We start from the raw sequence: 14,046 nt of genomic DNA, 5'->3' as shown, positions 1-14,046 counted from the left end.
AAACTTTTTTTATTATAAAAGTAAATAGTTCCAAAGCATAACTCCGAAGAATAAGTAAGAATTTTGGATTTTTGAATATGGGAAAATAAGAGTCGTTCATTTAAGTTCTGTTTCCCAATGGTCTGTGCTTAAGGGCTCTCATGAGCAGTTTTCTATTATTTTGGCAAAAGGGGAAAAAAAGGTCTGTCCAGTTTTGCAGAATGACATTAAAAACAAAAGCTCTGACCCGTCTGAGCCACCCTCCAGGAAGTGAGCTCTATTTCCTGCTCAGGTTTCTGCCAGAGTCCGAGAACCCTCTGAGCTCATCACAATTGAAAACATAAGCGCAATTATTCAAAGAATTCTTGAAAACATGTTTACTTGCTTTGAAGAAAAATCTGGAAGCTGCCAAAGCAAAACCAGAGACTGTTTCATTTTGCTTTTGTTTTTCCATTTTTACATGTCCAATGATGAAAACTAAAGAAGGCTGATTAAAAACTCACGCCTCAACTTCTCTGCTGCGCTGCCTTTGAACAGGAGCGATCCACTGGCTGTCCGCGCCAGCCCAGTCCCCTGTGACTCGTACACACATTTCATCAGCCGTGTGTCTTTAAATGCCAATGCTAGCACCAGAGTACACTTCCTTTTTGTTATAGACAAAAAATATTGTGCCCTCAAACATATAACAAAGCAGATATGAATCTGTAAGATAGACAAATGTAACTGATATTAAGGAATGTAAAAGAAAACCGTGTGCTATGGTTTGATGGTACTCCGTACGCTGGGGGTTTATTCGGCATCATTTGTATTAGTTTTATATTAATAATTCAGATGGTAAATTCCTGAACTATTTGTTCTATTTGTGACTTTAAAGTAATTTAAAATACTGGTTTTGATCTACAAGTTGCTATTATTATTATTATTATTATTATTATTATTATTATTATTATTATTTTAGGCCTTTATGTGTCTTGGTGTTTTGCCTGCATCAATATCTGCACATCTTGTTCATGCAGTGCCCAGAGGCCAGAAAAGGCTGCCTGGTCTCCTGGGACTGGAGTTACAGAGGGATGTGAGCTGCCATGTGGGTGCTGGGAATTGAACCAGGGTCCTCTGTAAGAGCAGCCACTGCTCTTAACCACTGAGTCATCTCTCCAGCCCCAAAGATTTTGTAAAAGAGAACTTTATTACTTAAACATTGGGCAATAACAAGACAGACGTTTACACATAGAGAAGTTTTAAAATGTTTACTGTATTTGTAAAAAGAGAACTTTATTATTTAAATAGTAGACAATAGCAAGATATGTGTGTGTATACACACATATCCATACACAAAACAAGCAAACTACATACTAGCTTGTATGTTTGTTTTACTAGGGGTTTAACCTTGGTCCTTGTGCATCGCCAGACAAGCCTTCTATGTCTGAGTTAAGTCCTAAGTCCTTGTTATTTTGAGACAAGGTCTTGCTAAATTGCTTAGGTGACCTCAAACTTGGGTTCCCCCTTGCCCTTAGTGTCTCAAGCAGACATCATAACTAGGATTACAGGCATGCATCACTCTGTATGACTCATAGATTTAAGCCAACATATATTTGAATTTTAACATCTAGTTAAAATAACTTTCTTTTTTTTAAAATATTTATTTATTATGGATACAATATTCTGTCATTGTGTATGCCTGCAGGCTAGAAGAGGACATCAGACCTCATGACAGATGGTTGTGAGCCACCATGTGGTTGCTGGGAATCGAACTCGGGTCCTTTGAAAGAGCACGCAATGCTCTTAACCGCTGAGCCATCTCTCCAGCCCAAAATAACTTTCTAAGACAAAGAGTTATATACTTTAAAATTTTAGCTAGATGTTATGACTATATAACTCTTTGTCTTAGAAAGTTATATGCCCTACATTTTATGAAATTGTTTCAAAATATCAAAACTGACACCATTACAAATATGTAATGAGGAATATTGTCATTTCCTTAGGTAGTACACGAGGAGGCACTCCACCTTTCTGTGCCTTTGTTAGCCAAAATATTTTACCCAAAGCCTGAATTTTTTTTTAATTACAAGGGCAGAACTAACTGTGGTCAAGTTTCATCAGTTTTTTAATTTTTGTTTTTGCTTTATTTTGTTCATAAACAAATAAGTAGGATATATTTATTCTTCAAATACAAAGATATATTCAGTCCTCAACTATAACTATATAGAAAGATACATGTCATTTTATGTCATTTTATACAGCTGTATAGAGAGAATACATGTCATTTTCTGTCATTCACAGTTCCAATGTTTTCCTCACGTTGCTTTAGTTTTGTAAAGTCCTTCTCTTTTTTTTGTTTCATTTTGTTTTGTTTTTGTTTTTTTGTTTCTCTGTGTAGCCCCGGTTGTCCTAGAACTAGCTTGGGACTTGACCTCACAGAGATCCACCTGCCTCTGCCTCCCGAGCGCTGGGATGGAAGGCGTTGCCACCACTGCCAGGTGTAAATCCTTCTTAATTGGAGTGATCTCCAGGGAACAGTGACGCATTAAGCGCCCATCGATCCCTCACTTCTTTCCCACTCAGAGTCTAGAACCAGACAGCCCTGAGTTTGAGTCCAGGGACTCTTGCTTAACAGGGGAACTGAACGAGTCTCTTACCTTCTGTCCCTGCCTATATGAAAGTCTGAACCGGGGATGTCTGAAACTCTGGAAGTTGTATCCCCTCCTTTAACAGAGTCATGCGTCCATCTCCTCTCTGCTTTCAGGTCTGGAGTACCTTGTGGCTGGACACGAAGACGTAAGAACAGGCAAACTGGTTGTGAATATGAAGAGCTTTGTCCAGCGCTGGAAGCCAGCTCTTGGGAGAAGGGTCATGCATATCTTAAAGAAAGAATGCAAATAGCACTGCACACGTGAGGCACACAGAGACATGCGTGTAATGGGAAAGAGATCTTGAAATGAAACTGGAATATTTTTGAAGTGCCAAAATGTAGAAAAAAGTTCCATTGCCTAGGCCTCGTCCGATCTATCTGTTCTAGATCTGCGCTCAAACACAGTTTTGTTTCAGGAAGAGAAATGAAACCCCGAGCTGATCGCTGCTGTCTGTGGAACTGGTTCTGAAAGTCGTAGCTATGGAGAATATTTGAATAGCGACGTGATGTTTAGCACGCATCCATCAGGGGCTGTATCCCTGGTGAGGTCTGCTCCCAGCTTGAGATATGTCGTGTCCATTGTATTTGATGCTATTTAAGGAATTAATGAGATTTTTAGGGACCCGCCCCCAACTCAACCGTCAGGAAAAGTGTTTCTTAAAAAGAGCCTTGCTGTGTGCTGTGTGTGGACTTGGGCGGGCGGGATGTGAGAGGAACTTCACGTGTGTGTACATAGTATTTCCTTGCGTAAAGCACTTTACCTACCGCTGGTGTTGTGGATGTTTGGAGCCGGCTCCTGACGGGAAGACAAGAGAAGAGCTGTGTGAAGACCTGCCGAGACAGAAGCACTGCCACCATGGGTGGATAGAGACCCAGGAGCCGTGGATAAAGGAAACGATGCCATTTAGCTGTAGACATTGGGAGAAACACCACAAAGACACAGCCTAAAAGGAGAACGTTGTGTGAAGTCTCGGTTCGGGGTGAGAGGTTAGATTGCAAGATACTTGTCATACTGAAACTTAAAAAAAAGAAGAAAGAGAGATAGAGAGACTTTAAAAGAAGAGAAAGAAACCACAAACGTAGAAATATGTTTGCATAAAGTAGGCTTTACCTGTCAAAAAAGCTCATTTATTTGTGATGCACTTGGACACACTTCGAAAATGATTGTAAACACAGAATTTGTTCTGTTTTTTTTGTGTTTAGTATTTAAACATGAACATTGGACCAGTTTTCTCCCTTCTTTTATTAACAGTACATGGTCGTGACATTTACCTGTTTCATAACACAATATATGTGATAGTTCACGCGATTACTGGTTTTCATTATCCTTCATTTTCTTTATACAGGCATAGCCACGCTGCATACAGTTTCTAATGTACTTGAATTTACAAACCAGAGCCACAGTGCCGAAACTTTAGGTTCATATCCGGAGCATATTTTTCTCTGAGGTCCTGTGGACTCACAAAAATATATATATATTGCCTTGTGAATTTGTTTTTATATTTCATGTATGTAATAAAGGAATATGACCTCCTGACCTTTGTCTCCTAGCCAATTCTTCAATAGTGCTAAAGATTAACTTCTCTCAATAAGGGGACTTAAATCTAATTCCTAAAATTTAGAAAATAAATTATGAGGGAATGACTTAGTGGGCAAATTAAAAGCATTTGCCATGAGAGCCTTATGACCTGCGTTCGAGCTCCAGAACTCACGCAATAATTAAGAAATGGACTGGCTCCGTCAGATTGTCCTCTGACTCCTGCATACACACCAGAACACACTCATGCCAACACACCATACACACAGAAAAGAAATTAATGTTAAAAAAAGTCAATCCTAGCATTCAGGAGGTAGAGGCAGGTGGATCTCTGAGTCTGAGGTTCTCTGAGTTCCACTGTAGAACAGTCAGGGCTACACAGAGAAACCCTGAGTCAAAAGAAAAAAGAAGAAGGAGGAGGAGGAGGAGGAGGAGGAAGAAGAGGAGGAGGAGGGAGGGAAGGGAGGGAGGGAAGGAGGGAGAACGCCTCAACAGGGTGGAAAGAGAGGCCCAGCTCCCAGAAAGTTGTCCTCCGACCATACACACTGGTGCACACACTAATGTTGCGAGATATTTGATTACACTGTAGAGAGCTTGAAATGGGAAGCACTAGAGAGAGGGAAAACTTCAGCACAACGCAAGATCACCCCCTAACCTAAAAACACACTTACTGGATTACATGGTTTCTTCAGCCTTTGAAAACAGATCATAGCAATGTCTGTCCTTCCAGGGAAAACAGGTCCCCTCTTACTTGACTGGCTCTCACTGTGCTGTTTCTGCAGCTATTTTTCCCGACAATAAAAATTCAGCCAGTGGTAGTTTTAAAATATGATCAAGTAAAATCATAACCAAAAGATTAATTTTATATAATTTGCCTAATTGTTGGGCGGTAATGTTTTCCTTCTCTGTCACCTTGGCCTGTCCCCTGGCCTGAGGCCCGCCTGCTAAAGACTTGGTCATCACCCCTGGTGGAACTTTTAGGAAGTGGCGCCTGGTGACAGGAAGGGAGGTGCCCTTGGAGATACAGCCCTTTCTTTCCTTGACCTCTTTGCTTTCTGGCTCCCTTGAGGGGAGGTGCTTTGCTCTTCTGCACCCTCACCATGATGCTCTGCCTCAGCACAGGCCCAAGAGCAACATGGCCAAGTGACCATGGATTGAAACTTCTGTTACCAAGAGCCAAAATCGATCCTTCTTCATCTAAGATGTTCACCTCAGGGTTTTGCCACAACAGAAAGCTGATCAGCGCAGGTCCCCTGAGACTGGAACTTTCCTCCATATAGGCGCTCTTTAAAGCATCATTCTTGCAACATTAAAAAGAAATCCATATTATAATAATTTCTTAATATCTGATTCTGAAATCACTTGCAGTCTTCCGCTGTTGCTTTCCACATCCAGGGGGCACCCTTTGGTTTCCAAAGTGGGGAGTGGTGAAAGTTGGGGTGAGGTGGGTCTTAGAGAAAGAAAAAGGGGAGAATTCTTGTTTTGCTCCCTACTACATGTTAAGTTTGGAACATGGCCCCAGCCCCTGGCATCCATCCCAGCCTCCCTGGCCTGGGAGTTGCTTTGGTCAGGACTCCAAATCCCAGCATGCTACAGGGTATTTAAGTGGGCTCCCAGAGGAGAAACATTTGCATGGGCTCCCCACTTTTCTGTCTCCCCGCCATGCACTTGGCCACCTGAGAGCTCTGTACTTAATAAAACGATGGGCATTTTAATTTGGTTTGATCTGACCTGATGGGACTTCTTTGTGCCGGTGGAGCCGCCCTTCTTAGCATTTTTTTCTTAACACTATATTCCACTCTGTGGTACGAATTCTAATTGGTCTTAATAATAAAAACCCGTAGTCAGATATAGGTAGGTGTAAATGCTGAAAAGTCAGAGACTGAGGCGTGAGCCACAGCCACTTCTTATTTCGCCACCTCCTCAGCCTGAAAGGGACCAGCTCCTGTCTCCACTCACCTTATATTCCTCTCTCCGCCCAGCCATATCACTTCCTGTTTCCTCCTCCCTAGTGCTGGGATTAAAGGCATGTATCTCCCAAGTACTGGGGTCAAAAAAGGCATGTGCTGGGATTCAAGGTGTGTGCGACCACTGCCTGGCCTCTATGGTTAACTAGTGTGGCTAGCTCTGCACTCTGGTCTCCAGGCAAGCTTTCTTTGCTAGATCCCAAACAAAACACCATTCCACCGCCCCATCCCTGCCAAGGCTGCTCTCTGTAGGTCTGAGAATTCTCTGTATCTGAGCATTTTGACAAAATAACCACCTGGGTCAACCACTGAGTCAGCAGAGTCAAACCGAACTTCCATGTATGGCAACATTTGAACCGAAACCCATCCCTCAGGCGCTCCAGGGGGAACGTCTATGCCCCTGGAGCTTTCTTCCCTATACTACTGGGGCTTTAATTAGTCAGCCGCTCGTTGAGCAATCCGCACATACCTATCCTGATGTGCCCGAGGTCAACACAGCCTGTGCCCCTCTTACATCATTTTCCCTGTAGAGGAATGTTACTGATGTTTAGTATCTGATGCAATGGAAAGTCTCAATAACAGGATGATCTTTTAATAGTGTCCATGTAATGCGGTCAGATCTGTGGGGATGTGACCATGAGTCAAGCAGCCACGCGCATCTGGCCGTGTTAAGCACACAGCAGCCCTAGTAGGGGTAAACAGTTCCCTGGGACACTTGAAGTCCTTGCAAAACAAATCCTTTTCTAAACGATCAGAGATGGCCCTCTGAAGGGTGGCGGGGGTGGGGGTGGGGGCCTTGAAAATGTCTTGCGGTGGCTGTCCGTCTGCCACTCCCCTGGAATGCCTGAGAACAAGGGTGAGCACCCTGTTGGCCTCTTGTCAGAGGCCCCAGGACTGAACTGCTTTGTGCTCATTGTTTAGATGATAAGCCGCCCCCTAATGTAACCTTAGCAAAGAGAGTCCGCCTTGCTCACAACTTATTTCCCACAGTTTGGGAGGAAAATATTTATGAACGGCTTCAGTTTTGCAAGGGAGATTGGTATGATAAGAATGGAGCAGAGATGAAGGGGTGTGCCTCGCATGACTGGCGGCTCGTTCCCAGCCGTTCTGGAGAAGGATGTGTCTGGATGGACTTTCTCAAGCCTGATGTTCCCTCTGGTCCTTGCGCTGCAGCAAAGACGTGTAAATGTTTCCGTACGATTCAAACATTAACGAATATGCTTGAAACCTATGATCTTTTTAGATGGTAAATGCTTAAGTCTCTAGTATTCATATATGCTCAACAACTAAAAATGCAGAGAAAAAAAAGAATTTGCACTGGATCAGACACTTATTTTTAAAATTTGAGACTGTTCATTCCAGTAAGGGGTAGGGATACCCTCCACAGTAGGACACCTGCTTAGAATGCCTCAGTGGGCCTGGGTTTGATAAGTCATAGTGTGTGCCTCTGAACAGGAAGAAATAGAAGCCAGACAAGGGGTCTTTCTTGCTGAAAAGAAAAGCACCTTCTAGCAAGTATCCACAGCCCCATATGAGGATCTGCTCAGAACACCTGGGTGCAACCAACCAGGAGTAGCAAAGAGAACTTGGTGACCCATGCCCAGTGTGGTGGCACACACCTTTAACCCCAGTCTTTTCAAGGCAGAGGCAGGAGTACCTCTCCGAGTTTGAAGCCAGCCAGGGCTACAAAGAGAGATCCTGTCCCCCAAACACCAAAGCAAACAACGACAACAACAAAGAATTGGCGAATGAAAAAGTAAACGTAATAACAAATACCAATTAAGAATCTATAAGTGAGGACAGGCAAGGGCACCTGCCACCTGGGGATGTAAGCCTGGCAACTGAGTTTGATCCCCAGAATCCACACAAAGATGGAAAGAGAGAACTCATTCCACAGAATTGCCCTCTGACCTCCCTGCGTGTGCCACGGCACACACACCCATCTGCCCACATATACAATACCAAAATAATTACATTTTATATAAAGAATTCTTTTTTTTCTTTCTTTCATTTCTTTCTTTCTTCCTTCCTTCCTTCCTTCCTTCCTTCCTTCCTTTCTTTCTTTCTTTCTTTCTTTCTTTCTTTCTTCCTTTCTTTCTTTCTTTATGTATATAGTGTTCTGGGCACCAGATCTCACTATAGATGGTTGTGAGCCATCATGTGGTTGCTGGGAATTGAACCCAGGACCTCTGGAACAACAGTCAGTTCTCTCAACCTCTGAGCCATCTCTCCAGCCCTATATAAAGAATTCTAAGTGCTTCTCGGGCATTACTCTCATGTATCCCCCGAAACACTCCTGCTGTGTGTCACATCACTGCGTCACAGAGAAACTGTTCAAGGGCACTCTGCTCACAAGCAGGAAGCCTGGATTTGAGCCTCTGCATTCTAATTCACAAAGTTCATGCCTCAGGCATTATTACAAGGATTCGGCTATCAGAACAGCTTCCACGGGAACTAAGGCCAGCTGTGACATTTTCCTGTCTGCCGTTTCTCTTGGATCCTGGTTGAGAGAAGAGCATTGAAGCTCTACGTCTCCCTTGTTCTCCTTCTCCACACTTCAGACGCCGACGTGTTCTATTATATTCTGTGATTCTCTACTGTCTTTGTTACAACGCTGCCTGTGGCCATCTCCGTTAAGACAAAACGGTAAGGGCCCGTCTCTCCCCTTGGCTGGGCTTTGTGAGGTCCATCTGGACAGGAAAGCAGCTTCTGCATTCATCAGTAATGACCCTGACCAAGCTGCTGTGAAACCCAACGGCATTTCAAATCAATTCTCTGGGCTGTGACTGGCGCTGTGTGGGCAAATTCTGCTTCCACCCAGAGTGAGACAAGGAAACAGGGAGGAATACAGAACGCCGGCACTCTGCCAGCCGAGGACGTGTAGGAAGAGGCAGGACACAAAGGGGGAAGGAGAAAGGAAAACAGCAACTGGAGAGAGATGAGATGGCTCGCTCTAGTAAGTGCGGGCTGAAGTGGTACATTCAGCCAACTACTTAAAGAAGTTGGTCACCATGGTTACACACCCTAATTTTTGCTTTTTGAATATTTATCACCATTTCTGCCTAATGCCTATTAGTTGTGTTTGAGGAACTAATATGCCTCGAGGAGATAAAACACTAAAGAAACAGTAGAAAAGGATAATAAAAATGATCAGGACTGGGTTGCAGAGATGGCTCAGGGGTTAAGATCACTCACTGCTCTTTCAGAGGAGCCAAGTTCGGTTTCCAGAACCCACGTGTGGCCTCGCAATCATTGGTAACTCCAGTTTCAGGGGATCTGACCCTCTCTGCTGGTCTCCTAAGACACCCAGGCATGCGTGTGGTGCACACACACACGCATGTAGGCAAACACTCGTACTCATAAAACAAGTCTTTAAAAATTAGGAAAACAAGAAAGGCAATTTGATTTTACTGTATGTTGAGATGGGATTCTAAATTTACCATTCACAGAGTACCCGGTCAACAAAATAATTACAGTCGGTATCCATTGCCTAAAAGCCTGTTTACATGGTAATCATCACAGCGGTTATGCCCTTTGAAATCACCATATACCAGATGCCACGCTAAACTTTACATGGATTGGCTCCTCTGGCCACATATAATAATAGCTGTGTAAGGTCAATAATATTTTTAGGCTGAAACGAAGGGTCAGAGAGGTCCAATAATTAAGTTGTCCAAACGGCTGAATGAATAACTGGCAAGGCTAGACTGTGATCCCTGATATTTGTGCCTTCGGAATTTACACACTTTGCCTCTAAGGCTCTGCTAGTAGCTTGCATAAAATTCAAGCAGACATAACTTTTTAATACAGTGTCCCCGAGTCAGCTCTCTGTGGCATTTGCAAAGGTCTGGGTACAGAATAGGAACAAACACTATTTATTTATCAATGTTGCTGCTGCTGTTCAATTACGTCACTGAGAGTGGCCTTGAACTTTCCACCTTCCTGCTTCGACCCCTCGAGCGAGCGCAAGTCCGAAGGCCTGCACCACCACACCCAAACAGGGAGGAAAATTTTAATCAGCATCCTTATCAACGGTGACTCAGATATGGGTGGCATCTTGAGGAGACCGAAAAGCACCGCCACCAGATACTTCTCTGGAACAGAATTTGCAGAGTCATAGAATGATTCACTAGGTTTGTCTCTGCAAATATATCTTCCTCTGGCTAGAAACCTAGCTGGCCCTTGTCACAGATGTCATTTTATGAGTAGTAGAGTCAGTAGCCTTTGGTGGCACTATGGACTGGGTTACTAAGAATCAAAGCAGAGAGAAAGGAGAATTCAAAGGCTATCGCTCCAAGTAGACACTTCATGTGGCCCTACATTTTTAACCTGTAGCGAACATAACTGAAGCACCTGCATGCCTGTCTTTGATTTTTTTTTTTTAATGTAATAGTAATTTTCTACAAACAATGCATTTTATCTTAGCTGGGGAGTTAATATATATTCTTTTTTAATTTTTTATTGTTTTTATTGAGCTATATATTTTTCTCTGCTCCCCTTCGGAAAAGCTTTTAATGGGCACTTCTAATCAGGGATCTTCGGTGCTGGGGGCAGGCCAGTGCGGGAGATATTTTTGGTCAGATGTGCCTTTCATTGCCTCCTAAATCAGGTTGCCTGGACGGCTTCCTAATTTCCCTTCAGACAGTGCCAGTAGCTCACACAGCTCAGCTGCACCCCACTGTAGGCTCAAGAGAGGGGAAAGGTGAACGGGAACAGACGCTGGGAAAAGGCAGCCTGAGGACTGTCTCCAAGACGCGGGCCCAAGACCCAATCAGAACAGAGACTCTGCAGCTGCAGCTGGCCTTCTTGAGGGTGAGCAATAAAGCACCGGCTAGCCGACTCTGCGCTGGGTGCGCAGAGAGAAATCAAGGACAAGTAGAGGAGTCTCCTCGAGAGAAGCTGAGTCCCTCCCCGGAGAAGAGTCCCGCAACAATTGGTCCAGAGGGACTTGCCTGGCAGTGACCTTCCGTGACCTACGGAGCTCTTGGTAACAGCCTGAGAACACAGGCGTGGAGGTTTCCATCAGCGTGTTCTGTCTTTGGGAAATGTCAGGCTAAACCATTTGAGTAAAAATGCAGCAGCTACGTTCCTAAACAGCATGGGTGAAGGGCCCCTAATGTGCACCCCTCCAGATGTTATAGGTTTACCGAATGTCTCAGGGAAATCCAGTCCGTTAAGAAAGCCTTGTCCCTCCCACAACTTTTCTCCTAGCCCAAGTATTACCCTATTGAAATTGTATTACCCTTTTGTCCTGTTTGAGAAGTGGCTCTCAAAGCTTCATTGCCCATAGCTGGCTTTGCAGTGTTCAGTATCTTTTTTAAGTTTAATTTTCTTTCTCAAACAGAAATTAAAATAGCACATGTAAGAATAAAGCATTAAGTGTCCTACAACTTCAAGAATAGCTTAGGGGGCTGGAGAAACGGCTCAGAGGTTAAGAGCACTGGCTGCTCTTCCCAGAGGTCCTGAGTTCAATTCCCAGCAACCACATGGTGGCTCACAACCATCTATAATGGGATCTGATGCCCTCCTCTGGCAGAACACTGTATACTTAATAAATAAAGTCTTAAAAAAAAAAGAATAGCTTAGAATCTATTTGGGGGCAACTAAAATAATTAATGAAAAAAGAAAGAACAAATATATTTATTATATATAATCATATATATATAATTAGCTATATATGATTATATGCAATATACATGTATATGTTCTTTCTTTATATATTTATTATATGTAATTATATAAATATATGTATAATAATTACATAGGATTATATATAATATACACATATATATTTGTTCTTTCTTTTTTCATTAATTTAGTTAGCAGATAGAACAATGGGTTTTACTGTGGCATTCTATACCTGTGGATCACTGTACTTTGCTCATGCTTGCCCCCCATACTATCCTCCCGCGTCCCCATATTTCCCTTTCCTAACCCTTAAGAAGTCAATTAATAAACCCCATAGCAACGGTATTAGGGATAAAGATGGGAGTAGCAGAAAATTTGATATTCTCAGAATTCCATCATAATAATAACATAAATGTATTCTTCCCAGAACAACCCTTGCCGTAGGGATTATTTCAAAGATGTGGAATTAAGGGAAGTAAAGTAACTTGCCCAAGGACACATGATAATTACCTAACAAACCAATTTTTCAAAATCAGAGGCAGTCAAATTATAAGATCCTTCAGCCACACAACCCTGGTTTAAAGCTTCACCTTCTCGTCTCGGTCTGATTTGTTTGGGTTGCAAATTTGCCTGAGCTTAACACGTGTTCCGTATCACCACGGAAAAGCCCTACTGTGCCGGAGCTTAGACGCCGGGGGGGTGGAGAAGCCTTCAGGAGTTAAACATGCTACTCTGTTGTTTCTCGTATTGCCAGTGTATTTATCCATCACTTGGTATCTGCAATGATTTAAAAGAAATTTCCAGCCAGGCCTGGTGGGGCGCGTGTCTTTAATCCCAGCACTCGGGAGGCAAAGGCAGGCAGTTCTCAGTTAGGTCAGCACCAGCCTGTCCTACGAAGTGAGTTCCAGATCAGACTGGTCTACAGAGTACGACCTTGTCTCATAAAACAAAATGAATTTCCATCATCAAAGAGCAAGTTCAATGCAGGATGCCCGGTCATCATGACTGTACTAACTACAGCCCCCAGATGGCTGATGGATTTCCAGGGCCGAAAGTGACTGTAGCTGGGAAATGACCACGGAACAGGAGTTGCTGAATTCTGCCTAATGCCTAGGAGGAGGCGGCAGAATTCCTCCTCCCGCCACTGATAAGGTCCTGCTCTGGCCATCCTGACCATCCTCATTACTACTCCTCTAGGCTTTAACTATTTACAACAGCTCTGCCTGAAGCACCCCATGAGGAGAAGCCAAGGCTTCCCTCCCTAGTCTCTACTAGGAAACACTGGCCGGCTTTGCTCCCTGTGAGCCAGCCAGGGGCTCTCGTCGTCCAATCACGGTAGCGTGGAAGGATTCACTTGCCTCTGAGAGAAGTAACAGTGACCATACTAGAAAAGAAATTCTAGGCATTCTTTCAGGTCAATTGGGAAGTTCCAGCACATTCCAGCTGAGAAAGAATTCAAGGCCCTCAACTCACGTCAAAACCCCAGTATGTGCTTCACGCGTTGAACAGACCAAAGCTCAGTAATTAACTCCACCGCCCTCCCCCTGCCTTCTGTATTGTGCCCTGCAAGCTGATTCTATAGGGAGGTCAACCTGGGATTAAGTGAATTATCCTCAGGCTTTGGGCAAAAACAGAAGCTAGCAGTGTGCATTCCCTATGTCAGAGTCTTGAGCCAGCACTTGTGACCTGGAGAGTTTCCACAGAATATTTCATCAGTCGGGTTTCAGAACTACATCCGTGACTTCTGTGGCCATGGCACAGGGACACCTTCACTCCAATAGGGTTCAGGAAACCCAATATTCTCCCACCTTTTTCTAGGTCCAAATATATTTTTTGAAACCATCTTTTTTTTTAAATTCTTCCCCCAAAAATCTCAAACTCATTTTTGATTCTATGTAAGACAACTAATCTCTTTTTTTTTAACCTCCTGGTTCTTCTTTTGCTGTTTCCTCCTCTAGAGGAAGAGGGGGAATAAAAAAATAAAATAAAAACAAAAGAAGTTGCTCCATTTTATTTATTTGTTTGTTTGTTTGTTTGTTTGTTTTGCTTATAGCAAAGGAAAAAGAGGAGGAAGAGAAAGCCCTAAGCACCTCCAAATTGTCCAAATGCAGGCTGCCATCTACATGTCAAAGACGCTTGCCTCACTAAGACAGCAGAAGTAATAATCACACTCTACAGAGAGATATCATTCCTCGCTGTGCACAGGCTCAGCATCTATTGCCTTCTGTGCAGAGTCTGTGTGTCCTCGCCCCAGTAATGAATAAAGAGGGGAAGAGGAAGAGACAGACAGCACAAGGCCAACACTC

At 43.5% G+C, this 14,046-nt stretch overlaps 1 protein-coding gene across 2 annotated transcripts in view; it reads left to right on the top strand.

Annotated features, from left to right (window-relative positions):
* Positions 1–4,146, top strand: part of Ntn4 (netrin 4) — a 100,328-nt gene extending 96,182 nt beyond the window's left edge. For both annotated transcript variants that reach the window (XM_013350405.2, XM_005358155.2), the window contains exon 10: positions 2,723–4,146. In XM_013350405.2, the coding sequence (XP_013205859.1) occupies positions 2,723–2,859 (137 nt within the window). In that variant the 3' untranslated portion in view covers positions 2,860–4,146. The remainder of the gene's footprint in view (positions 1–2,722) is intronic.
* The last annotated feature ends 9,900 nt before the right edge of the window (positions 4,147–14,046 follow it).

Source organism: Microtus ochrogaster, chromosome 24, assembly GCF_000317375.1.
Source record: "Microtus ochrogaster isolate Prairie Vole_2 chromosome 24, MicOch1.0, whole genome shotgun sequence".
Taxonomy (NCBI): Eukaryota; Metazoa; Chordata; class Mammalia; order Rodentia; family Cricetidae; genus Microtus; species Microtus ochrogaster.
The sequence above is the reverse complement of the archived record's forward strand: the minus strand, read 5'-3'. Positions and strand labels throughout refer to the sequence as shown.